Source organism: Nannobrachium achirus (genome assembly GCF_963921795.1).
Source record: "Nannobrachium achirus genome assembly, chromosome: 21".
Classification (NCBI taxonomy): domain Eukaryota; kingdom Metazoa; phylum Chordata; class Actinopteri; order Myctophiformes; family Myctophidae; genus Nannobrachium; species Nannobrachium achirus.
The window spans coordinates 37,520,356-37,548,011 of record NC_137828.1 but is presented as its reverse complement, the minus strand read 5'-3'; the positions used below and the strand labels follow the sequence as shown (position 1 = coordinate 37,548,011).

The 27,656-nt window shown below is 42.6% G+C and overlaps 1 protein-coding gene across 2 annotated transcripts; it reads right to left on the bottom strand.

The window, feature by feature from the left end:
* plod2 (procollagen-lysine, 2-oxoglutarate 5-dioxygenase 2) lies at positions 1-27,656 on the bottom strand. Of its 2 annotated transcripts, XM_080751914.1 has the most exons (18): positions 27,565-27,656; positions 22,060-22,223; positions 20,360-20,472; positions 20,080-20,143; positions 19,729-19,826; positions 15,409-15,510; positions 12,652-12,777; positions 12,006-12,127; positions 9,684-9,788; positions 8,684-8,809; positions 7,327-7,468; positions 6,417-6,479; positions 4,849-4,962; positions 4,488-4,553; positions 3,664-3,768; positions 2,655-2,801; positions 1,992-2,117; positions 1-1,091 (listed from the first exon to the last, which is right to left on the bottom strand). In XM_080751914.1, the coding sequence occupies exons 1-18, from the start codon at positions 27,612-27,614 to the stop codon at positions 936-938; spliced, it is 1,989 nt and encodes a 662-aa protein (XP_080608040.1). In that variant the 5' UTR covers positions 27,615-27,656; the 3' UTR covers positions 1-935. The 2 variants fall into 2 exon arrangements, with proteins under 2 accessions (XP_080608040.1, XP_080608041.1); XM_080751915.1 differs by lacking the exon at positions 6,417-6,479.

Here is a 27,656-nt window from a genome sequence, read left to right as displayed (position 1 = left end):
TTTATTTGTATTAAATTCTTGTCATAAGTTTCACAATAAGTTAAGCAACTTAACTGGCTGAGTTTCAGTGTTCACATACACAGAACTTTCAGAGAAAGTAAACATTGTAGAAACAATTTAGTCCAGCAAACAAATGCTGCACATTCCCCCCCAAAATACATTTCAAGTATAGCATAATATTGAACTTCATTCAATCAGAATTCATATTTAATTCTGCTGTCTTTTTTTTCCCACTGGTGTGCAAAGTTACAAAAATAGAATGTTTCAATCCACTGGGCATATTGCAACTTGAGTCCATGTTACATCACATTAAGAGTTTGCAACTAGTATGTATTAAAAGACTAGCAAAATACTTTGTATTTTTCACACTAAAAACCTTTGACCTTTGGACAAAAATATGGAATGTTTGGTAAGCACCATTGATCACTATGGGAACAAAAGTGAGTTATTACAGTATTTGACAGTTCAGTGATATTTGACCTGAAATGCGTAGTGTAGAGGCAACACACTCGCAAAGTTACAGTCTATATTGAGCCTCAAAACAACCAAACGTATTAAAATATTGATTGTCATCATGATAGATTAACAAAAGAACAAAAATAATTGTAAATTTAAGCCCATGTGACAAGATGGCTTGGCAGTGTGATGGTAGGATACCAAGCACTTCCATGTATTCTTTCTCATCTATGTACATGCACAGTACACATGGATGAGCGTCCTTTAGTGTCACTCACCCCTTAGACACTACACTCTGTTTAACAGAGAGCCTCTTAATGCAATCATCAATTGCTTTTCTTTCTTCTTTTTTTACAACACAAGACATCAAAACGACATAACTGGACAGCCCCACTTAACAAAATATCATCAGACATCAGACATAAAACATCAGTCATAAAACAAAAACATTTACAAAAACAAAAAAAGATGGAAAGAGTTCAAGGGTCGATGAAGGACACTGCGATGTAGCGCGTGCCGTTGGTGGTAGGGAGACCTTCGTGGAGATGAGTCAGTCTTCCTGGGTGCATGAAGGTCCAGCCTTTCCTTGGAGACTGTATGGAGCAGTTATACCTGTGGAAACGACAGCCTCCACCCTAGGGGGAAGAGAGAAAGTTGGACAGATGCAGAGAAAGAGATTTACGGAGGGTTTTAAAAGCAGGATTTATTAAAAGCAGGTGCTGGATTAACAATCATTTAAAAATATGCTATTTAACACAGACGCTCCTATCCATCCAGAGCGACTTGCACAGGAGAAATCAGAGTAAATGGCCATGAACCCTAGTCAACGAGTAAATAGTCATGTAAGAGTGCTAAGAAAACAGGTTATGCTTCAAAGAAACTCTGATACCAGATAAACATCAACCTGACATGTGTGATGGGAGAGAAAGGGGTTCAGCAGAAGGGGAATGGGGGAGAGTGGCGATCATGATGACAGAATGTGATCCTGGAGGAATGCAAAGCTTTTCTTTCCACTCTTAAGTGTAATGGACCATCATTTCACAAGGCAGACGTATTTTGCTCACAAATGTTGCGCTTGTTCCTAGCCATGGATCACATGACGGTCGTCTGTCATGACTGTCATGGTTCAGCATTTTAATCCGATCGGTGGTCATTTTTACTGTTGTTTTTTCTCTCCACCATATGCTTTCAACTATACAACCCTATCGGTTGGGAGGTGTACTATACACTCTGATACATTATAACTCTGAGAAAATGGCCACCGATCAAGTTAAAATACTTTTTATTGAACAATATGGAAGACACAGGTACTTCTGCAGGCCTGTACAATATTGTAACATCCATGCCCATGGGGTAAGCACTTTATATTTGAAATCTGAATGGTTATGTAGATGTACAGGGCAAACATGGAGAAAGTGCAAAATCCAGGTAGAAGCTCATCCATGTTTCAGGGCTACTCTTATTCCATACTCTGGAGTATGGAATAAGAGCAAAAGTACCGCCGTGTGAATAGCGCTCAGTGGTGCACTTGTTACCTGAAAGTCTGTGTCTTTGTGATTCAGGGCGATGTTGATGGTGAATGTGGAGGAGTCGTGGTGGGGCCTCAGGTATGCTTGCCTCTCAGGCGTGTACTTCACCACAAAGTTCATTAAAGCATAGCCCTGTGATGGAAGTGAAAATTAAAACACACAAAATTACATGTAGGCCTACAGTAACTCAACCGGTGGCATACCTGTATATTGTCATTTTAGGGGAGAAATCTTGTATCTCCAAGTTTCAAATTTGTATGTTTTTTTTCGTAAAGTAAAGCCCTGCTTCATCATATAAGATTGTCTCACAAAACGAACTGATCTACAAGTACACAACGCCTCGCGGCGCGAGGCGTTGTGTGCTTGTAGATCATCTATTTTCACTATTTTAAATCATTTTAAAAATGATAAATGCAAAACGAACGGTTTACAAGGTTTACAGCCGACAACGACGAGATCTAAACATTGCACCATTGGCCAACCTCTGAGAAACCTCTGGAAAAAAGATACCGTGTCTTCATGGAATGTCCCGTACATGTAAAAGCAAGTCTCATGGAAAGTGCTAAGCTCTTGGGGGCTAACAGGCTTGGGTTGGCATTCGCACTTTCGTTTCCCCCCGCCAACGCTTTATTATGTTCTCATGTTTTTTGGGCCGGGTTCGACGCTAACCTTGGTGTAGTAGCCGGAGAAGACTTTTAGAGTGACGGGGGATATGAACTCTCGGATGAAGTGGAGCCACTCCTTGTCGAAGCCTATTTGCTTCATGTGGATGTCATCTGTGGGCACCGTCTCATAACCGCCCGAAATACGCTTGTCCTGCGGAGGAGGAAGAGGAGGAAGAGAACGGGGGATGTGGAACAGGAGAGAATTTAAGCAAGTCTGTGGTGTGATGAAAGATGGAACAAATGACCCAGTATCCTCTGTCTGTGTGTGACCACAGTCTTCACAGTGATAGATGATGACACGTGTGTGTGTGTGTGTGTGTGCGTGCATGCGTGTAAAAACCGCAGGCTGTACTATTCTTTGCCTGTATATGGATTAATGACCCTTCCAGCTCAGCCATTTCCCAAACCAAGTTAGTCACAGTCTATGTAGGAGGATTTAGTCCCCGGGGCACATACTTTTAGCGACATTAATTACCAATGTAGCACTGCATAAAACGGGCCACATGAATTAGACAAAAAATCATGGCCCTTTAATTTCACGATATTTATATAGCAGACGCGGAAATGGCGGTCATAAAATTAAGCATGCACGGCGTCATGTACCGTACAGCAAGTTATGTGTACATGTGTTGCTTATGATTGCAGAGTATTCGTGAAGTAGATGAAGAAGCAATGCGCCTTACAGTTTGTGTAAGGGTGAAGTGAACCAAATACATGCATAATGCATACACACATGACCTGCAATATCCCATGGGCTAATTGAACGCAGACTGGTCCATTTTCACAGTCGTAGGTAGACGTGTCACAATTATTTCACAATTGCCTAATTGCAATTATTTGAGTTGATCGGAAATTCTTTTGCGTAATTATCAATCGTTCCCATATTGAAACATGTTCATATATTATTTTAAAAGCATTAACTATTTTGGCATAGTACATTATTTATGTTGTTTATTGGTATTTCAATCAGCCCTCAGGATTTCACAGAATGAACCTGGCTTAGAAGTACTGACCTCGTGTTTGCCTCCAGACCACGACCCGTCGTGTTCCATCTCCTCAACAAGCTCATCACAGAACTTATCTGAGAATACAGGGAACCAGAACACATCTGGACAAGGCTGCAACACACAAACACACCGTTGTTTTGAAAATGTTTGGGGACATTGCATTGCCTTAAATAGGGATGGGACGACACGTGATATTATCGTTTATCGTGATAAAAAAACACTCACGATAATCATATCGTGGAGATTTAATTTATCGTGATATCGTCCTCCGTCATGCACTGGGATCAATTCACCTTTTATTTGCCGAGCTGCATATCCGGTACCACTTAAACCCTCTATAATTGGTAAAAGGCACTTATAATATACATACTTTTTTCACTCTCTATCAAATGTTTTTGCCAAAAAATAGCCGATCTACAAGCTCAACTTGTAGATCTGCTATTTTTTGGTAAATGTTCCGCCACAGGATAATGGATTTTGATTATCGCGATAATATCGTAAATCGCAATTTCTTTCGTCACAATAATCGTGATATGAAATGTTCATATCGTCCCATCCCTAGCCTTAAATATCCCCTTACCCAAACCGTTACTATAACGGGCTCTAAGTGAATGTGGTATTATTTATGAATATTATTTATTTTTTGGAGAACATAATCAAAATCAAAACAAAAAAGAAATCCCGTAAGGGATGGGTCTTTTGACAAGACACGAAAAAAAAAAACAAAAAAAAAAAAAGAAGATCATTCACACACACCCGCGCACGCACGCACGCACATGCACAACAACAGTTCAACAGAAAAGTGCATGTGTCCAAATTCCCCGACGAACCTCTTCCATGAAATTCTCTGTGAAGATACGGCTGTAGTTGCGGTGGATGTATTTTTCCTTCCATTCCTGTGGGACAAAAGAACATTGGGATTAGTGGGCAGTGTTCTGATGACCTGCATACCACAACGTTAATCCTCTCTCTCTAGCAAGGCAGGTCCTGACAGGATACACAAGGTGATACATCACAGCCTTATCAGTAATGGAGACCATTATGTAGTCTTGATTTCACTATCGTCTAACATCTGTAGTCTAGTTTATTGCAGCTAATAATCTTCAGTGGTGGATGCTGTTAATCACAGATAATTTGTTATGTAATTTGTTTATTTTTGTTACAGGATGACAGTAGATTATAATGACTTACCACTGGGTTTTCAAATATCTGCCACAAGTCATTGTTGTAATGTGAAATGTTATAATTGGCTGTGGAAATTATCCTTCCAAACTCATGACGGTTTGTTAAGTACATGAAGACTCCCTGGAGTAGATGGAGGAAGAAAAATCAGTTAGTTCCAAGACATAATTCGCGTTAAAAAAGACTGCATTGTTATACAGTCAATATAGCTTAAGTAGCTTTCAAATGCATGCAGCTATCTCCGCGGTAATTAAAGTGATTGTTTACGCTTTGAGAACATTTATCAATGGAAAAAGAGTTGACATTGGAAGTGCACAGAAAACCGCACACAAAAAAAGATTGATCGCACAGTATCACTAAAGGGAAGCGATTTAAGTGTGTTCTGTCACACTGAAATCAAGCCGTCAGGTTCACAACCATAAAGTCACAAATAAATAATCTAGGATTATTTATGGGGAGTCAGACGGTGGAGGGTTGGTGGCCTGGGGACAGAACAGGGTGCTGGGGATGAGGGTAAGGACAGGAGCACAGGGTTGCTGGAGTTTGGAACAGAGCAAATCCAGGAATGATATTCCCAATCCAGTGAAGCAAGGACAGGGGGTTTGGGTGTGTAGAGGCATTTGGACTCACTATCAGACTAGGCTTTCTAAAATGGCATACGTAAATGCAGATGATATATATATATTTTTTTTTTTTGTATTATTATTTCCTTCCCACCTTATGGTAAAATGTGATGGCCTCAAATCATATTTCTTTCTATTTCAGAATGCAATTCAGACCGGTTGGAGTCAATGGGTGGGAAAGAATAATTATTGTTGGAGCCTAGTCTGAGATCAGTCGGTGTGTTTGGGAGAATGCAGCTGGGTAATGTGTGTGTGTGTGTGTGTGTGTGGGGGGGGGGGGGTTAAAAGCAGGACAGGGACTTGCATGTGGACATTGACTGCATCTCTTCATATTTTGCCTCCTAGTTCTCCTCTTGGAGGAGGTTCACAGAAACACACTGATGTATATTGATCTGCCATGTTTGGTGCGTGGCACCAGTGCACAACCTCGTATAACGGGGCCCCTTAAGAACAATTATGATAATACGCTCCAGCAAAGAAATGGGTGGCTCCTTTCGCCAACGGGAAGAAATAAATAATTCATAGACTTGAGACTTTTAACTTATCACAGGCAGTTGGTGAATATCGATTTCCAAAGGGTTTGCCAGACTTCCTGAATGCTTCTAAAAAGAAGTAGACAGCACTCAAATCAAGATGTTTATTCTAATATATATCCCATGTGAAAGAGTATTCCACACGGTCAGCATCAAAATAAGATTATCGTATTCGGTACGATGAAATCTACCATGTGTGTTCAAAATTTCAAGGTTTGGTAAATTTAATTCGGCTATATTTTACATGCCAGTAGGCTACTGTAGTATGTGTGATGCTGACTTTTTATTTTTATTTTCATACCTGTGAAATCTGTCCATGTTCGCCAACCATACAATTTGAATGGCTTTTTTTATTTTTTATCGTGTGCACCCATTGGAAATGGATATAGAAGAAAATAGAATAATCAAAACAAATGTAGACCTGTGGGGACCTGAGCATATGGAATGATTCCGGAGAAGGGGAGTCTTTTTCTCTGTGACTGGTCTAAAATGGAGGAAAAGCACCATGTAAACAATGTAACATAATGTCTTCACAGAGGCAGAGGCCAAATACTGTATGTCACATACAGAGCAACCCAGGAGGAGAGAAAATGTGCGCACATGGAAAAAGATGAGCAAGATTTCCCTCTGAAGCTTTATGTTTTCGTTTGTTATGTTTGGTTATTAAGCAACACATGCTGGGAGGGAGGGACGGAGGGGAGGGGAGGGGCAGGGGGTGGGGTGCAGGTGATCCAAACACAGTGTTTGGACTTCAGACAGGTGACATGTGAACGAGACAAAGCAGAGCTGGATGCAGCAGAGTGGTTGAGAGGTCAAGGGACACAGAACAAACAAAAATCGCCATTTTCAGCAGCCAATCGGACAACGCCAACTGTTCACGCTGTCCACAGTCACATGACAAAGAGGAAAGTGGAGGCGGATTGGATACGAGTGGAGCAGGGATGAACCTCAACACACACCACGGATGCTGTCATAAACGGGAGAAGATCATGCCTTGGTGACAGACAATGAGCACATTTTAAATTGCACATACCTGCCTTTTTGGCCTCAGTAGAGCTTGTTTTTCAGCATTAACAGACATTGCACAGAATGTATAAACAGCTCTGGCTTCTGCCATGTGTATCAATACATAATTCTGCTTTCTAGAGCCAGAGGCCATGGTTTTAATGGCCTGGGTCCACATGCAGCCATGTTTATACTGTAACATTCCTTCACAGTACATTCATACTAATACACTGTAATATCAACAATATCGTACATCACCAGTCTTATAAAGACGTGATATAATAAGACGTATAAATCCCCCCAGGATTAAGGCAGAGCCCTCTTACCATTTCCCTGGCGTTTCTGCACAGAGCCATGTCTGGGTCCAGTTTCTCTAAAACAAAATAGTTCCTCTCCTTCAGTTCATTCCGCAACACCTCGCCCTTTATGAGGTATGTGTGTGCCATGTACGGAATGTTCCATACACCCCTAGAGAAACGAGAGAGAAAAGGAAGGGCTTTATTTTAAAACGTTGACCATAATTCATATTCTTCCTGGCGTTGTGGAGGAGATTTTGTTCTACTCCGCATGTGACCATCCGTGACCACAGGTTCTGCTCCAGTGCTGTTTCGGGAGGATATAGTTTAGTTTGGGTAGGATATAGGATATACTGTAGTACTCTTGGTACTACAGTACCAAGAGTACTTGGTACTGTAGGCACTACAGTGCCTCCTGTAACCTGTCGGTTACAGGAGGCACATTGACTAGAGCAGCTATTCCCAGCCTGTGCGTCTGGGCCCATTGGTGGGTCCCCGAATGATTGGCAAAACACCAATATACTGTATATAAAATGTAGAGAAAAGGCATGAAACATCTTAAAAATGAGTTTTCATTGTGATTCAGATAAATAGGATCTTCGAGTATACTACTATGTTAGTTCTGTTGATCCTAGATCAATTCATTGAAATAAACATGCTCTGAAAATGCACGCAGCCCACCCATCTGACCACTTAACACGGAAGCTGAATGGCTGTCGTGTTCAGATGGGTGGGCCTGAATACTTTCAAGATTTTCAAGTGGGCCACTGGACTAATGATATGATCTTCATCGTCGTTGTCTTGTTGTTTTTGCGACCGAAGGTCGCAGTTTACTATGAGAAACATCACAGCTTGACCGTGTCCGTCCGTGTAGACGTGTACACATTTTTACGGTCTATGGGTTTGCCACTCTGACATCACACTCTGGCTTCACTGTGATGTCACGCTAACAGAATCCCTTTTATGCCCATTATATCGAGTTCCCTGATGTCATCAATATTAATGATGCCCTGTTAGAGAGAAATCCCTGTGATGCCAGGGGGAACAGATCCCTTTTATGCCCATATATGGAGATCCCTGTGATGTCAGGGGAACAAATCCCCTTAATGCTCATATATGGATATCCCTGATGTCCACATCACTGTGGCGCGACCTCTTACTAGTATACTTACATGCATATTAGAAGTGGGATAGTGACGTCCCAAAAAAGATAATGAAATTTAGAGTAAAGTTGTTATGAATGAAATCAAAGCTTTGCATTACATTGCTGGGTAACATTAAATATTTAAATAATTTTAGATACACAAGATTACAGTACGTCGTGGAAGCTGCAAGAAAGGGAATGAAGTAAGCAAATAATGTTGAGGCCTCTCCGCCATGAACTTACACACGTTTGCTCTGCACAATGTCAACGTAGTCTTCAGAGCGGGCGTAATAACCATCCAGACTCAGGGCTCCCCAGAAGTTGGACCACAGTTTACCATGCCGAGTGACAAGGGGACCAATTATTTTTCTGTAGGGAAGAGAACGTCAAGAGTGGAGACGGGGTAATTCTGTCAGAATGGATAAAACCAAGTGAAATTTCACAGGCAGCCAGCCATCAAAATGTGCCGGCTTCTTTAGTGGTCTGAAAATCACGCGTGTAAAAAGTCCCGCCCACACTGGGTTACAAACATTGCCAAGTGGATGACAGATCTCAGAGAATGGTGATCAGTGATATCGTGCTGTACTGGAAATGAACTTGTGGGCCCAACTGTACAATGGCATGTATTACACTGAATTTGGTTCCTTTCTGTGAATTTGTGTGGGAAAAGGTTGGGCTGAACCTCTCCGCTACCGCTCGTCCTAGAAACCCAAACCCACATTCAAAAGGAATTTCGCTATCGTGATGGATAGGAATTGAAAATACATTTACCGTAAATTATGGTGCTCATTGATACAAATGCATTTACAATACAGTACAAATCCCTCCCACAATGAGTGTGCCAGCAGAGAATTCCCAGGCGCGTCTTTAAATACCCATGCAGGACTTTTGCCGTGCGCCTCCATTGGTCCAGCATGTCACAACACTCAATGCCACGGCCACAAAGACATCTGGTTTATAGGAAAGCTCTCAAAAATCATGAGCGGGAGCAGCCAAAAAAAAAAAAGAAAAGAAAGAAAAGTTTGCATGTTTGTTTTTTGTATAACGCAAAGTGGCAACAGGGCTTCTCACTGTTTCCATGTGGCTGGGGCAAAAACAGGAAGCCAGAAACGCTTATTTTTAACCCTCCAATTCTCTTGGCTGTAATGTTCCTGTGGCTTTGCCACTTGTGAAATAAAAGCCTTGACGGGCAAAACAACTAGGGAGGCTTTGTGGAGGAGGGGTTCCTGCAGTGTGTCTGTACCTGTTCTGCTCGATGAGGGCCTTCAGTGTCTGTCGGTTGGTGAGCATCACGTCCGAGTCGATGCTGTAGTAGTAGTCACATCCGGTATCCTGGCGACAAAGATCCCTAATGGAAGCAGAACAAAGACACGCAGGCAGGGGAAAGTACCGCAATGATTATTATGCAGGCTCTTGCTGCTCACGCCAGGCGGATCTACTAGTCAATCAAATACTTAAAAATAATCTCTGTAACAAGTTGGAAATTATTAGATCCTTTTGTGTAAACAGCTGAATTACAGGGGTAGCCGCACAATGAGTGTCTTTGAGCTTCTGGAGGATAATGCACAGTAGGAGATTACAGGCTGCTGATAAAGCCGTCATTATGGGAACGTGCTGGCCAGTGTTATCAAGGCACATCCTCCTCTTTTCCTTCTTTAATCGGGCCTCATTGGTCTATCACCATGGCAACAGTCTGTTACTCAGCACTGAGTAATCAGGGCAATGTCGTACTTGGTGTGTGTGTGTGTGTGTGTGTGTGTGTGTGTGTGTGTGTGTGTGTGTGTGTGTGTGTGTGTGTGTGTGTGTGTGTGTGTGTGTGTGTGTGTGTGTGTGTGTGTGTGTGTGTGTGTGTGTGTGTGTGACAGGCACGTGCACACATAGACATCAAAGGGGGCTTGAGCCCCTGCCCTTTTAACTGTCTGTAAAAAGTGCCCTCTCCAGACAGTTTTTTACTACGATGAAAGAAATGCAAATGCCCTCTTTCCATGCCATACCTGAGGGCAGCATTTAAGAGAATTGCCTTGTCCAAACTCCCCTGAACTTGAATGCAACATCTTATGTTGAAAGAATTGCCCTCTCTGTGTAGAAATCAGGTATTGAAAATAGCAGACCTCAGCTTGGAGGTTGGCTATTTTCGATATTTTCACCAAAAGGCCCTTTTAGAAATGTCAGCCCCTGCCTCTCTAACATTCTCTGCACGTACCTAGTGTATGACTATCAGTTGTGTGTCGTCTAGCAACACAAAGACATAAGCAGTCTGGGGACCAGTCATTACAGTTGCATGTGGCATCGATTCCTACGTTTACAATGAACACCTGCAGTTCAGGAGGAACCGAGAGAGAGCAACTGAACGTGGTGGCAGAATGGCATTTAGACCATAATGTTATCTACTGCATTTCACCGTGCACTAAATTAGAGGAAAGTACAGGTTTTCTGTACTCTGCACTGCCCACGCATAAATATCCACTGTCAGGAAGCAATGTAGAATTCACAGAAGTACCATTCAAAGGTCATTTTTCCACTGAGCTCATTTTCCTTTTTGGCTGTGATTAATTTTGCTCGGTAGCCCTTCAGGCGTTCATGAAGTCGTTCATGCATAACGTAATTTGGATTAATCATCAGTCGGGTGTCTCGCGCCGCCTGCAAGCCTCGGAGAAGAGGATCTGTGCGAAGGCGGTAAACTTTAGGAGAGAGAGTAGGGATGGGACGATAAGCGATATTATCGTTTATCGTGATACAATAACACTCACGATAATCGTATCGTGGAGATTTAATTTATCGTGAAATTGGGAAACTGGGATCAATTCACCTTTTATTTGCCGAGCTGCATATCCGGTACCATTTAAACCCTCTATGATTGGTAAAAGTTACTTATAAAATCAAACCTCGGTTCGAAGTGGAGCGGTGAATCTGAGCGTGCGTGCGTGCGTGCGTGCGTGCGTGCGTGCGCGCGCGTGCGTGCGTGCGTGTGTGTGTGTGTGTGTCTGTGTGAGTGAGTGGTGAGTGTGCCTGGCCTGCACAAAACAGCGCCCCTCCTTTAACTAGTGTGTTGTGTGTGGCCACTCAAGGTATTGCCAGGCTACGGACACGGCCAGCCAGCCACCCAGCCACCCAGCCACCCAGGGACATACCCACGGACATACCTGTCTATTGGGAGCGCTTTCACCGCTCCAAATATACGTACTTGATAAAGACTATTTTGACTCTATCAAATGTCTTTGCCAAAAAATAGCCGATCTACAAGCTCACAATGAGTCGCGAGCTTGTAGATCTGCTATCTTTTGGCAAATGTTCCGCCCCAGGATAATTGATTATCGCGATATTTCTTTTGTCCCACTAATCGTGATATGACATTTTCATATCGACCCATCCTTGAGAGAGAGAGAGAGAGAGAGAGAGAGAGAGAGAGAGAGAGAGAGAGAGAGAGAGAGAGAGAGAGAGAGAGAGAGAGAGAGAGAGAGAGAGAGAGAGAGAGAGAGAGAGAGAGAGAGAGAGAGAGAGAGAGAGAGAGAGAGAGAGAGAGAGAGAGAGAGAGAGAGAGAGAGAGGTGCACGACTGCACGTACATGCCCATGTTCCTGGCCTCCCCTTGGCTCAGAATCTCCTCTGGTCCGACGACCTTGAAGCTGTTGAACGCATTCTGGTGCTCCTCCCAAAACCTCTGGATGTGTTTCTCATGGTAAACCTCCTGCGAGACAGAGCCAATGGTAATGATTGAGACGCGCATCCAAAACTAACTGACATTGATAACTACTGTGCGTAGCAGCGGTGCTGTAAAGTACATACGGTTCTTGAGTACAATTTTGAGGTACTTTTACTTTACTCTAGTATTTTTACATATCTTCTCCACATCATGGGGGTAATTATTTTTAAATTAATTTGTAGATTTAGATTATTATTATGAAAAATACATTTATTTGAAAATAGCCAATGTACAAGCTCTCAACGCATTGCAATGCAGGCGTGTTGAGAGCCTGTAGATCATCAGCTATTATTGAAATAATAACTGTTGAAAGATTTGAGTACTTTTATGTTTTGCTGTATGTATAATCTGATGCCAATACCTTTATACTGTCAATCGAGAACAATATGAATCAGGACTTTTACTTGTAACAGAGTATTACTTTGTGGTATTCATGCTTTTCTGTACAACAGTACAGTAACACATCAGCGTACTTGTTCCAGTGCTGACTTGCAGCTGCATATACTTACATTGTTGTGGATAAAGATGTTGAGTTTATCTCGGGGGTAGTCTAGGCTCAGCAGCCGCTGGAAGAACTCGGGAAGGAAAGGGGTCGGCTGTTCGATGAACACCCCCATCAGCACACTCGGATATTCCTGTTTAGACATGGTAAGAAATGGATTAATACTAGTCCAAACAACATACCTCAGTTTATGGCTTTCTGTTTAACATAAATCAATGGTGTCTTTACATTTCACCTCGGACATAAACAAATCGGTGACGTTCTTCAAGGCATTGTTTACTTTTGAAGATAGTATGTGAACACTCACTCAGCGAACACTCACTCACACACACTAAAATACAGCGTTAATCTGATGAAGCAACATGAGAAACATGTAGTTTGCTCCTTCTTGCCGTATGTGTAAATTGTGTCAATCCTAGCATCATGGTGTGCACTGTGCAATCTCAGCTCAAAATATATGAATTGGTTTACAGTGGTTTACCCTGCACCAGCTGGGACCCTGAAGAGCACACTATATCAACTGTAGTCATCTCTAATGGTGTCACTAATCTGGTTCCATTGCTGTAAGATCTACAGTAGCCTATATATGTACACAAAGTCATGTATATCTACAGTAGCCTATATTTTTACTCAGTCATGTATATCTACAGTAGCCTATATTTGTACTCAAAGTCATGTATATATAACAGTTCTGGAAGAAATACAAGTATACTATAGGCATTTGGGAATATCCAGATAAGTAGAATCTCACCCTAGATAGTGAATAAACTGAATGTATGTAGGGTTGTCGGATGGAAGCATGATTTAAAAGCATATTATAAAAATTATAAACCTTCCTACTAAATATTGATTTCAATTGCTATTGTAGTAATACAGCCTGCCACGTATAGTCTTAAAACCAGTCCCTCGGACAGTACGGTTTGTGGGAAATAGAGAGAGAGAGAGCAGAAGAGAACGTCTTTTTCCCATGACACACTGCTGCAGCCCACACAGCTCAGACTGGCCTTGTGCTCCCCTTGACCAGTTCACAGCAAAGGTCTGGACCGGGGATGAAAAAGGGCCCCGACTGGAACCATCTAATTTGTGAGTTCCACAATGACCGTGCTTGAGGCGAAAGAGGGGGGCAGTGGCACATATGGGTCCAGCATTAAATTGTTACTGACAGGCAAAAGGAAAGGAAAAAAAAGAACTGCAAAGAGGGCGGGGAGCAGAGAGAGAAGGGCGCTCATCAAAACATCAAGACTTGTGCCTAAAACCTCAATCATTACCGACAACTGGGGGGAAAAAAGAAAAGAGAGACAAAAGCCAAGAGACAATGAAGAGGTCTGGCTGACGTGTACTCAGTCTCACAGCCTTTGCCCTTCCTTATATTGGGTCAGGAACAATCTGGAGTCTGTGAAGGCCCATGTCCCAAACACTGGGTCGGGACCCATTTGTGGGTCGCTGACAAGTTTTTGGTTTCCTACATTCTTTCTTGATTATTATTCCAAATATTTTCAAAAAACATTTTCACAAAAGCTAAAATGTCATGATTTTTTCCAGTAATTTCAAGAAGAAATCTAAGACAAATCTAAGAAATTCCATAAATTGGAACACAAATGTTTAAGAAGTAGTGATAATAGCCAATCTACAAACTCACAACACGATGCTGTGAGCTTGTAGATCTGCTTTTTTCACTAGTTCAGGTCCCGGGCGAATATCTAATTTCTCTTTTGGGTCACAGGCTGAAAGGTTTAGGAACCATAGTGTACGTGCAGTGCCAATGAACCAAGGTTTACCCTGTCTGTTTTCCCAATCTCCCAGAATCCCCTCGCTCTCTGCCAGCGAGAGTCTGCTATTGAGTGGCATAACAAAAAACAAATATCTTCACCAACAGCCTTGGCTATTATCATGAAACGGCATGTGTTCTGTGCTGCGTCTGGAAGGTCAGTGAGAGCCGCTTTCACAGAGATTCCATTTATACGGTTAGGTTTGTATTGAATCGGCTCCAGCTGCACTCCTGACACACAAGGCCATTCATGGGGCTCGAAGGTCTGCGGAAAGTGTCTGCGAGCAGTCATGGAGATTCAATATTGATTTGCAAATGCAATGTCAAAGATTCTGATGTGAATTTCATGTCCTAGACAACCCTGCCTCGTCCTTCATTTCTGATCTTTGTGCATGCGTTAATGGAGTGTTTGAATAAGACATAACCATACAAAGGAAGTCGGGCAGCATATTTCTGACAGCCAAAGATACTCCGTACAGTTGCGGCTGTGTCTATACATTGCCAGGCTTGGCTGAACTCTCTGACATAATTTCCACACGACCGCAGTCAACTCACCATTGTGGATAAATCACATACTAAGGAGGCCACTAAAAAGCCTCCTGGTCGACAGTGACACCCCTTTAAATAAGCCCTTCCAAAAAACCCAAAAGCCATATCCTGCACTGCAGCAGCACACGGCTTCCTCTTCCGCAAGTAGCACTACTGGTACTTAGCGCTCCTTTAATAAGGGTCCAAACTGTTTGGAGGGCACATGACCTGTTATTGCTGGATCAGGAGTGTGCACAACATTACAAATCTGGTATACTCTCACTTATTGAAATAGGAGGACATTCTGTTTGTGGGAGACATTTCACTGATGGATTGATGAGCCATACAAGATGACTGCCTTGTGTTTATCCACAGAGAGGTTTGGGAAAATTCTTCCAAACAAAGCATAATTTTCAGACTGAAAATAGAAGAACAGAGTGGAAAAAGGCCTGGGAATTATTCACTTACTTTGAGCTGAGACAAGTCCAGCATATTGTCATCACAGACGCCGCAGCCATGCTCATAGTTCCAAGCGTTGGGGATGTAGTTGGCCAAGTGATTCAAGTAAATCTGCAAGGGTAACAAAAGACAGAGCAGGCAAATGGTTGGTCATCCAGGAAACTTAATTGCAGACACAAGTGAAAATGCCTTATTGTTTGTTTGGCTTCAGCAGAACTCATTTCACCATATGAAGACATATGGAAAGTCCTGGCTTGGTCACTTGCCATCGTCATTTACTCAAGTGATTTACAGTAGGGATGTGGGATGGCCAGACAGACATTATGCTGGTCAAGACAAGTGGCCATAAATGTCTGCCCTAGTCAAATATACAGACCAACTGGGCTGTAATTATTCTTTTTCTTCAGAAGTCTGTTATGAATTTCATCATAACTCATCTCTGCTTTGTTTTTAGTATGCAAGCCATAAATGTCATAGTCCTTGAATGTCCATTGCCCTTTTCTTTTGAAATATCCGCTCGCAAATATTCATATTGAGATGCCATAGTTGTTAGGTATATTACATTTACAGCACAGAGAAGGTGCCATATTTTTTTTTATAAAGCTGCATGTCACTGTTTGGAATCCTAATCTTGTGTTGAACCTTGGGGCCTTGGGCCTTGATGGGTAAATACAGTCAGGCTTTCCTGTATATGTGCATGCGTGTGTGAGTGTTTGTTTTCTTATTATGAAATATCCACATTAAATCTCTGCCGGCCTCCCTCCGTCTGTATGGAATGGCATGACAATGTTGGGGGGTTGTGTGTGTGTATGAAAAGGCCCAGGGAAATGAGGGCATCTTCATGGTCTAGCCACAATCACAGGCGGTATTGTAGAAACATCGTTTAACAGTGCATAAAGGCACCAGCATGATAGCCTATGGGGACCATACCTTCTGTTTTACAAGCCATACAATAGAAGTACTGCACATACATGTGTAGCACCAACATTGGTGACCTAATGTGATTGAGTGTGAGCTCTGGAGTCACTTTTGGTGTAAATTAAAGACCATTGCAGAAGAAAAACTCCCACCGTCTTCAAATGTAAAAAATGGCCTTCATGGCATATTCTCTTGTGCAGCTGTTGCCAGTTACAAAGGTCTTTCTCACGTGTGTCATTCAAGACAAGAAATCCTTAATGTTAATTTAACTCTGAGAGAATTCAAATGCATCCAAATGAACCTGTATTAGGGAACATTAGAATTATGATGATACGCAGTAGGCTAAACATTGTTGCAGGCAAGGCAGGCTGCCTGAGATGGCCACTGAATGTACTGTATATACTATATGTTCTCCCTGCTTGTCAGCTGATCTGCTGCAGCTGTGGGCTCGAGCTATACGCGTTGCTGTACTACAACACGTGTATATGAATATGTCTGCATTCAAGAAAATCCAACTCCATTACCATTATGAGTATAGCAAATATAATGCAATTGCATTTGCTAATAAATTACTGAAAACAGTGAAATAAGAAGCATAACCAGCAGAAGAATCAGAATCAGAATCAACAGTCACATCACATTACAAGTAACATGGGTGAAACTCTTAATTGTGCAAGCCCAACATTGCAGTTTAAAAGATAGATCAAAGGAAAAGTGCATTCAGAAAAAAGTGGCTAATGTGCTTAATAATTATAAGTCATAAAATAGCACTAAAGGAGAGTCCCATAAAACCTATATGTAGATCAGATCGGTCATAAAAACAGTTCAATCGGTTCAATAAGCAGTAGCCCAAGCTTAGCTCTCATTTAGCTGTCAAATTGCAGCTGTATAAAAGCTCTTCCAGAGTCTGGTGGTGCTGCTCCCTATGCTTCTATACCGCTTGCCTGGCCGTGGGTTTCGCAGTGGGTGGAACAGGCTGTGGCTGGGATGGTAGATGTCCTTGATAATGCTCTTGGCCTTAGCCTCACATCGTCTCTCATGTATCTCCTGAAGAGGAGGAAGCACACCACCCACTATGCACTGCGCTGTACGCACCACTCTCTGCAGAGATTTCTGCTCAGCTGCTGAACCAGGCGGTGGCGCCACACGTCAGTACACTTTCAATAGTGCTGCGATAGAAAGCTCGGAGGATCTGGGGGCTCACTCGGAACTTCTTCAGCCTACGGAGGCAATAGAGCAGTTGTTGGGCCTTTTTCACCACTTGTGGTGGTGTGCGTGGTCCCCTTGAGATCACTTGAGATATTTATTCCAAGGAACTTAAAGTTGTCAACTTGCTCCACTGCCACTCCGTCGATCGTGATAGGTGCGTGCTCCCTCTCCGGCCGCCTGAAGTCCACGACGATTTCCTTGGTCTTATCGACGTTGAGAGCCAGGTTGTTCTCCCGACACCACTGAGTTAGGATTCTGACCTCTGCTCTATAGGCCGTCTCATCACCGTTATCAATCAGGCCCATAACAGTCGTATCATCAGCATATTTAATGATGACATTGGAGCTGTTTGTGGCTGTACAGTCATAGGTGTACAGGGAATATAGGAGGGGACTAAGCACACATCCCTGGGGGGCTCCGGTGTTGAGGGTCAAGGGGTCCGATGTCATGTTGCCCATTCTTACCACCTGACGGGGGTCAGACAGAAAGTCCAAGATCCACCTGCACATGGACGGGTGCAGGCCCAGGTCTTTGAGTTTACTGTCCAGTCTGGTGGGGACGATGGTATTGAATGCCAAGCTATAATCTACAAAGAGCATCCGGACACATCTGTTCTTCCCCTTGCAGCATTGCATTGGGGTGTTTTGTGGTGTTTGTCCAGCCCCTCCTCCACTGTGATTGGACAGTTGGGTAAAACTAAGTGACAGTGATGAGTGTGTGTGGCATTCCACCCAAAGTTGAACGTTTTTCAAATGAAAACGGCAAACATGCACGCCTCAGCCCGCTGCTGGCATTTTAGCATACGGTGAAGATGCAGCGCTGCCATCCAAAACAATACAACACATACAGTATACTGGGAAACACAGCCTGAAGGTACAGGCAATGGCGGCATCACATATATACACTGATCTTATGTGTAGCCGGTAGAATCACTTGCATCTGAACTCTTGGGGGAAGCACAAGCCTCTCCTTGTTACATTGTACTCTGGAGGGACGGGGTGAATGCATGAGGTAATGCATTCCCAAAAATATGAAATAACATTGTTGTCATTGATGGATTGGCCTAATGGCAGGGTGTTAAAAAGGTTTGGCGTTGATTGGTCCAGTAGTTGGGGAGATAAGCAATACACATACTGTATACAGACATATTGCCCACAGACAGGGGCGAAAGCCGCCCCGCGGCCTGGTGTAGATAATTGTTTCTAGATGCAACCAGTTCAAGGTGATCCAAGAAAAGTATTACCAGAATCCCACAAATCAACTGAATGTCACTCCTAAATTGTCTGGCCTTATGTTTACACAAATGTTAGCTGCTAGTGATATGTGAGAGGTGAGGGACATAAAATCACCAGCTGTTAAGTTTTACAACTTACAACTGTAGAGGGAAAATATCCAAGCCAGAATGCAGTCTGCAATCCAAAGTAATAACTTGCTGACTCTTCTTCTTGGCTGCTTGTACATTTGCACAAGTGCAATTTTACAGACTGATAAAACAGCGGTTGAGCTTTAGGATGTTCGCCGATTGCCCAGAGGATCCAGCAAGCCTTTCCTGCACACCAGAACAAATGGACAGCTGGGGATCCACATTCTGTGATCTGTCGTTAAGCACGACAGCTGCAGATGTGGAGGCCCTCTGGGACGCTGGTTCCATAGAGCAGTGGGTAGGATTCATTACTAAGGAACACCAGAAACGGTCGCTAGTGGTCGAGTGGGAATGTGTGAGAGGGGGAGGAGGAGGAGTGGGGGAGGAGGGGGATTAGGAAAATAGGCCAGCCAAGACTCTCTAGAGAATGATTACTGTATCTCACAAACATCCTGCTTTAGGCATTTCACTACATAAATGGGAATAGAGAGAGAGAGCGGCGCAGTATAGCTCAATTTCTAGACCCACAGGCCTCTTGCTCATCTACCGAGTAACCGAGTTCCAAGGAATTCTTTGTTTTCTTCTTCCAACGAACACAGTACATGTTGGATGTAAATCTAAGGCGAACAGTGGGCCAGGTCATTATCAGGAATGCCTCAGCGGTCATTGCTGGAAAGCAGCAATAGCAGCAACTGCAGAAGAATTCAGACTAAAAACAGACTATGAATAAATGATGCCGCTGGAGTTGGGCGGGGTTCTTTCCAGGTATAGACCCCGCAAATGTCAATACTGATGATGTACAGTATAAGGTGTGCCGGAGGGCATCATTTTGTACTCACTTTGGTGTTTCCGTTGCCGTGGACTACCACTGGCAGGGTGTCGTACACAGTGTTTCTAACTCTCACTCGGTCTGTTCCAAACTTGAGGAGCACTTCATCTGCCAAGACAGGAACATTTAGGAGATCAGGCCAGGTTCTACAAATCTTCCTGCAGTTTTATTAGCTCACTATAATATACTGCATTACCAGGCCCTCAGGCACTCTGCAAACATAATCTTTCATAGATGAATGAAAGAAATGAATGAATAAAAAGGTTCATCGGTTTAATGTGGTCCAACGAGGAGATTATAAATACGAGCTGCAAACGGTAACCAAAGACCATAATGAGATCAATTTGTTGTGGGTACTCACCAACGGCTCCATTGAGGTTCTGGAAAATCTGGCATTTGTGATCCAAAGTCATATTCAGAGACATCTGGAAAAAAAACATTTATATAAAGAAAATAAATAAGAGATATGAAACAGCTGGTCACCCAATATCTCGCCTGTGGTTTGCTTGTTTTCTAAGGAGAGCTGTTTTCAGCTGTTTTAGAAGTGTACAGTGTACTGTATGTGGTTGGCTATATCGAGGCTAGCTGAGCTGCTAAAACAGTGTACAATATAGCTGTTGTATGCTACCCAACATTCTTACCCTTTGCAATGGATCCAGATATATTTTGGTATAGAAGAGCTGGTCATCATCATTGTCATGGAGGTTCCACTGTGAAACAATTTTGTTTATGTTTGGGGCGTAGCCAATTATACCTGAAAATTATACCATACAATGTTAAATGCATTTCAAACTGTTAAGAAAATAAGTCCAACTGTAAGTATAGGGTGAAACAAATGAGTTTTACAAGGGCATATAGCCTACATCTTAGTCAGACCTTCTGTGTCAATTACGTCTGCAAGGAAATATGTTCTTTGCATTCAAGACTTCACCCTGGCAGTGATCCAAGATCCTTCCTGGAAAGTGTGAGTTTTGGCAATAATCGTCGATAAATGAGTACTGGGCAGTGACACTCTTCCCACAGACCACATGGGGGAGTAACAATGGCCACCACTGGAAAGCTGCAATCTCCACAAATGACTGAGAAGCCAGGCTTCTGCGACAGCGTAGAAGAATCTCACATATCCTCTTACTATACATTCTCACAGCAACGTCTACTGCAGTTTTCCCATATCTCCTTCTTTTCCCTTCTCTTGCTCAAGCACATCGACCGCAGCAGAAAATTGCCGGGTTTGGCTATGTTGTTGGTCTGTGCAGTTTTTGGGTCCCTTCATTAAAAAACCCTCAGACACTGTAAACATGAACTGTAGGATGGATATGACATAGCCTGAATGGTATGACTGGAAAGGTTGAAAAGGTGAACGGAACGCTATAATGTGCACATAATTTAATGAATTAATGACAGCCCTTCCCACCTTAATGTGAGAGAGAGAGAGAGAGAGAGAGAGAGAGAGAGAGAGAGAGAGAGAGAGAGAGAGAGAGAGAGAGAGAGAGAGAGAATTTATGCAACAATTCATGTCTGTCTTCAGGATTTTGCAAATAACAGTCAGGGTGTGGTTTGTCTGTGCTGGGTAAACTGAAGTGGCTTAAACCTGTCAAGAGATGCTAGTCAAGGTGCAACAGCATCAAATGTGAGATCAGCAGCCCTGTCTTTTCTGTTGCTTTTACTCAGCTAGTATGCACACATAGTGTACGTCTTCTTAAAAATATACATATTTCAATTTTCAACTAATGTATGTCTGTCAAACAACTGAACAATTTCTGTTTGGTCTGGCCTTTTGTCAGGCTACAGGCACAGACACACCAGTGCTGCACACACAACTCTCTTGACTCAATTGTATAAATACTGTGGTCTCTGTGACAATGACGAGCATGTCCAATCTCCAAATGTGAAAACACTGACCCCAGCAGCTACTTGGGCGGTAGCCTTAGGGACACAAACAAAACCTACAATTTTATGCAATCTGTGGAACGTTGGGGGCCAACACAAATAGGCATGTCAGGTCAATGAATGCCAAAGTCAGCCTCTGATCAGACATAGACTTGGGACCACAAAGAAAGCAGGAATTCAGACAGTGAAAGAATTTTGCAAGACAGTGACCTTGCCTCTTAGTGTGGATTTGTGATTGTTTGCATCTAGAGCTCCGTCTATAGTTCTTTTCTGAGAGAGTCATTAATTACACATTCATATTTACAGTGTCAGTCTGGCAAAAGGCAAGTCCTCTTGAGGGAGAGGACTGGGGAGCTAAAAACAAATCAACATTCAGTCTAAAAGCAAGATAAAACAACGCAGCATTACTACAGTAATAGGAAGACGGTCACACCTTATACTGGGAACCTACCTCCCGAGTTGAGGAAGCGCTTGCCACTGCGGACTGAGGGATACTTGTCAGCTAGTCGCTTATCTGGCCAGATCAGCCCCTCTGCTGCAAAAAGGACTTTGTTATTTGCTTGCTGAAACTTCCGCAGAATCTCTTCTGGTCCCCCGGCAAAGATAAGGTCGTAGCTACAGTAGAGGGGTGGAGAGAACACATCATTAGCATATTTAATCTACAGACAGCCCAGCAATGGTTTTCCCTTTCTTTCTAAAGGTGTCTCCACACCAAACAGCCTACAGGAGACTACTTCTGACTGTACACAGACTGCAAAGAACTGCAAAAAACTAAGCACTTTTATTTTTTCAGGCGACGCCGACTGTAGTTACTGTATGGCAGTGGTGCCATGTCTGCTCGTTATAAGCAACGTTGATCCTGTTTTCCTATAATGTTGCTAGTTGTGGGTTGCTTTTGTTTGGGCTTGTTTCTGAAGTGTAGTTGCTTATTTGGCCTTGCTTTCAACATTATTTTATAAAATAACTAATGTAATAGAGCTCAGAGGTGAAACTGGTCGCTGCTTTTGGGCTTATTTTCATAGACCTGGTCGCTTATTTCACTCACAGAATCTGGCAACCATACCCGGAGGCACTGTGTGTTCTCCGTGCAGAGGAGAAGGGAAAAAAAACACGGGGAGCTGCTGCACTATTTACTAGCTTTGCTTTGGATCAGATTGGAATAGGAACTGAGAGTTGAGATTGAGAATATGGTATTTAGTAAAAATATGCGACGGGAAAATGTCTCTGGCTTATTTTGGCTTGGTTTTGCAACAGTAGCAAACTATTCTACAACTCCCTCAATCTTACCGACGGCCAGGGGCGACTGAACAAAACTGAGCAAGTCCAGTTTTCCAGTTTTCGGTCGATAACGTTCCCGACCCGCTGCCGAAAACCTGACGATGAGCTCCCGTTCGGCAACCGACGCTATCCGCCGCCGATTCGCGGCCGAATCGGTTTGGTTAAAAGTGCCCTTAACAGTCACCACTTCCTATATAAAATCTGACAGAAACAGACACAAGGCCAGTGATTCCTATCCTGGTCCCTGAGGATATAGAGGGTATGCACCCTCAATGTTTTGCCACTCAGTCTAGATTAGGGGGGCGGGTCCCAGTGGACGTGCATACCCTCTATTGCAAGTGGGCCCCCAAATAATTGGCAGGGCCCAAACAATTGGCAAAACGTTTAAGAAATGATTGATAATTTAACTAAAATTAATGTAAAAAAGAAGACCTTGAAATATTAATTTACATTGTGATACTGATCACTTAAATAGGTAATAGGAGCGTTTCCTCTATTGATCCCAGCTGGAACACAATCGATTGATAGATCATTAAAATAAACAGGCTCTGATAAATGCATGCTGACCACGTAACACCGCCGATTTAAACCTCTGTTAAAGATAGGAATCAGGCCAGCTGTGTTCCATCCAAGAGAGGTTCCCATAAAGATCGTATCATGCCAGGTGTGTTTTGTGCCAGAGGGGGGTTCGTTGGGTCCTGTCACAGGTAGGGCTGTCACAATTATTACATAATTGTCTAATCGCAATTATTTTACATAATCGCGATTATTCTTCATAATCGTCATAATCGTGAATGTTGAAAATGTTTAATATATATATTTTTTAAGTAAAAAATTGTGGAAATAGCAGATCTACAAGCTCACAACGCATCGCGTCAACGCGTCGCATCGCATCGCGACAACGCGTCGCATTGAGCTTGTAGATCGGCTATTTCCACTATCAATGTTATTTTTTAAATAGAAAGTTGTCAAATATGTCCATTATTTCTTTGTATATTTAGGTCATGTGTCTTATCTGCCACGTGCAACTTCAAAGCCTACGAGCCAAACAGAAATGTAATTATCAACGACAAAAACACAATTAAATCGTTAATCGCAATTATTTGCGTGACAATTAATCGTCATGTAAAATGTCATATCGTGACAGCCCTAGTCACAGGGACAAAAAACTCTTACCCCAACATCACAACACCCCTCTCCACACTGTCATGAGAGGAATGCATAAATATCCCTTAAGGTTTTCCACGCCTATGACCATACTCCCATTGGCTACATTAAATCTCTTCACCTGCAAGCTCACAATACATCACCTTGTGAAGCATGGTGAGCTTGTAGATCGTCCATTATTGCCGAATGTTCCCCCCAGAATAGAAATACTAGGGACTAAATCCTGTGTCACGCCTATTCCACTGGCCTTGTGTCAGTACTGTGTTTCAAACCTTAACTGAACATTAGTGACGCAAAGGTGCTCTGTTTACGAAGTATTCACTTTCTGTACGATGGTGGCTTAATATACGGTACTGTTTGTGTGGCATTTCCAATTAAAATGTGCATAGACTTACAAGGCCGGCATGCATACAACCTTCTGGCTGTGAATGCACAGTGATGTGCAGTCTTCATTTGTTGTGCATAGCTATTGACTGGCATGATATTGATAATTATATGTTAATTGTCTCTGCCAATGAGCACAGACAACTTTGATTGAATGTAATAGTATAACATGATATCTTACAATAAAACATTAAATATACAGTATATAAAACTGCTGTAGTAGAAATCCATATTGCAGATGTGTAGATCTAAAGGCATTTCTATGGATACAATTATTTCCTTTTGCAAATAATCATTTCGGTTTCAAAGGTTCATTATGCAACAGTGTGACAACATTTGAAAGTGCTTATGGTACTCGTAATCACCATCATCGTACTCAACTTGAAGAAATATGCTTGTGTAAGGCTGTTATTATTCTAAACCACTCACATTAACTTGCGGAAACTTTCCGTTGGCCTTGAGAACTCATAATTCTGCTACCTGCACATGAAATTAGCACGTCTCGTATATCTCAGAGAACTCAGTAATAAGGCCTTTGCATGAACGAGTGGAGGGTGGTTCATTGCCACATAATAAACACGCCAAAACACCTCATTGAGCAGACGTGGGCTCAAAACGCTTATTACGGGCTGTAATTATCTAAATGATTCCAATTTCCAAATTCATAGATCTGTACAGCTGAAAAAGGTTTCGTTTCGCTTTGCACTTTCATTATAACTGAGAATCCTACAATTTCCCACGAGAAATTGCTCATAAATGATAGCACAATGATTATATTTTGTGAACAGATCTTGTGATCAAAATAGAATCCAAGAGACAGCCTTCAACAAAGCGTATCAATTAAGCTGTTAGGTACTAAACTCCCATATTGGTGACCGCTTCCAGATTGAATGTTCATTATTGGATCTGTAGACTTTAAAGCAGGGGTCTTCAACTTTTCAGACCAAGGACCCCTTAGTCGAGAGAGAGATGAAGCAGGCACCCCCACAATCTGTTCATAAATATAGTTTCATTGTTTGACAGCATGATCAACAGTGTATTTTGGATTCATGTTAATGTGTGTTTTCAGATATTTAACCACTTGAATGGTCAATACTTAATAAACTTGACCTTTCACTTTACTTGGTCTGCTCTTTTCTCCCTCCAAAGCGCTTTGCAAGCTCACAACTCTTCCCGGGAGCGGTGGCGGGCCTCCTCCCCCTCCGGGCCCCAATACGACTGCATTGGCTGCTTTGCCTATTGTTACGCGCCTGTGAGGCGTTGTGAGCTATTTTTGTCTAAAGTTCTCCGAATATGGACGCTAGGGTTCAAGTGGTTATTATAAGGGGGGGGGGGGGGGGAGTTCCTATCACATAAAGATTTGGAGGACCCCCTGTAGTAACTCTGAGGACCCCCTAGGTTGAAGACCCCTGCTGTAGACTTTAAAGGGACACCCGAATTTTACTGAAGATGAGGAGATAAATGATAATTAACATGATGTTGTAACTACAGGAAACATGGGCTGTAGTCCAGGAAGCACTGACATTCATTCACCTCTGTAATATCACAGGGGGAGAAGTCGTGTTCAAAGAAAACAGAAAAGAAACACAAAACACACTTTAATTTATTATGTCCATCTTTCATTAGCGACAGGATGAGGTTGAAAGTAGAGCAGTTAAATATATGCTACCTCTGTCTGTTGTGGCCCAAGGGTGTTCAGTGTGAAACACAATGAATCCAATCATAATCTTTCTCGGTTTTGCATGGCACTGATACTTCTCTTTTACTCTCTTTCGATTGCAACCAGAGTAGCAAAACAAACAAACGTCGGCTTACAAAAACTGCTTCCTTCCAAAAAATACACCACTTATTTATACACATCCAAGTCCAATCTGGTCTCATGTCAGACTGATCTTGGATGTGTAATATTTCATCCGTAGTGCATTCAATCCAGTAATCCAGTCCTGTGAAGTTAGAGTTTCACAGTCCTGTGTGAAGTTATAGTTCTACTAGACTAGTGTATACAATGTCCGACCGGGTCAAAAGAGTAGCCACCTGGTTGCACATGTGTACATGTGTGGGTGGGTGTTGTGGGCTAAAATGGTCTATCACATGTTATGGCTCTTGAAATGTACATACTTGAACAGCTTTATTCAGATCAAAAGCCCACATTACATTAATAAAGTAATTATTTGGTCATGTGTCTCTGTGTGGACCCCCCCTGTTCTGTCTCTATCTCTTTGGACACCCTTGGTTCTGTGTCTGCCTCCTTCTCAGAGGACGTCCCAGGTTGTTTGCGTCTAAAGAAAAGTCGTACTGTCTCTCTCCAAGCCTGTATACAGTATTTGTACCACGTTGCACTACTTCTGTCTCTGGACTGTCGCACCAGATCTACAAGCTAAAAATGGGTCACGATACGTTGTTGATCTTTTGGCAAGGACACTTCATGCTATGGAGTCAAATGAGGCTTTACCAGCAGCAGCTTTCATCTGCAGGCTTCACCTTTAGTCCAACTTTGACCTTAATCTTTATACCGGTATATGTCATATATGCCTTGCATGGGAAAAAAACAAGACACGATGTCTTGAAATACACAGTACATGTGGACTTGTAGCGTTGCAGACCAAGCATGTACAAATTGGCCAACATGGACAGACCCTCGTTGGAAACACTAGTTAAACAAAAGCCATTGGTGTAAAAGTGGTACTGGGCAGCTGTACTGGAGCAGTTGGGGGGGGGGGGGTTTAGTGCCTTGCTCATGAGGGAAGGATAAGTGTTGCTCATTCACTTCCTCGCCCCCGGATTTACACCATAAAAAAGCTAATTTGACCACCTTCCTTTTTTTGTTTTACCTAATTATATGACTCACCCACAAACATATGGATCCAATCTGGAAAAACCAAAGGGACTTTGCGAACCTATCCCTCATTGAAAGTGTTCCTAAGAATATCCCCTCTGGAATATTGGCCTTCTAGGAAATCTCATTGATGAATAGGGAAATATTCTAGTCGAGGCTTTGAGCCTTTGAGATATAAATTACTTTGTTCAGTTCATGAGAGCCAGTGTCTAAATTAAAAACACTGAATTGGCAATTTGTCATGCAGTGCTACTAGAGAAGAGATAGTTTGCGTATACTAATCCAACATACCTGTCTACAGTTAGGATAACAAGATCCTCTTGGTCAGCCAGATCCCCCATGGCTTCTTTAAGTAGTCGGACTTTCTGCCCTCCACCAATGGA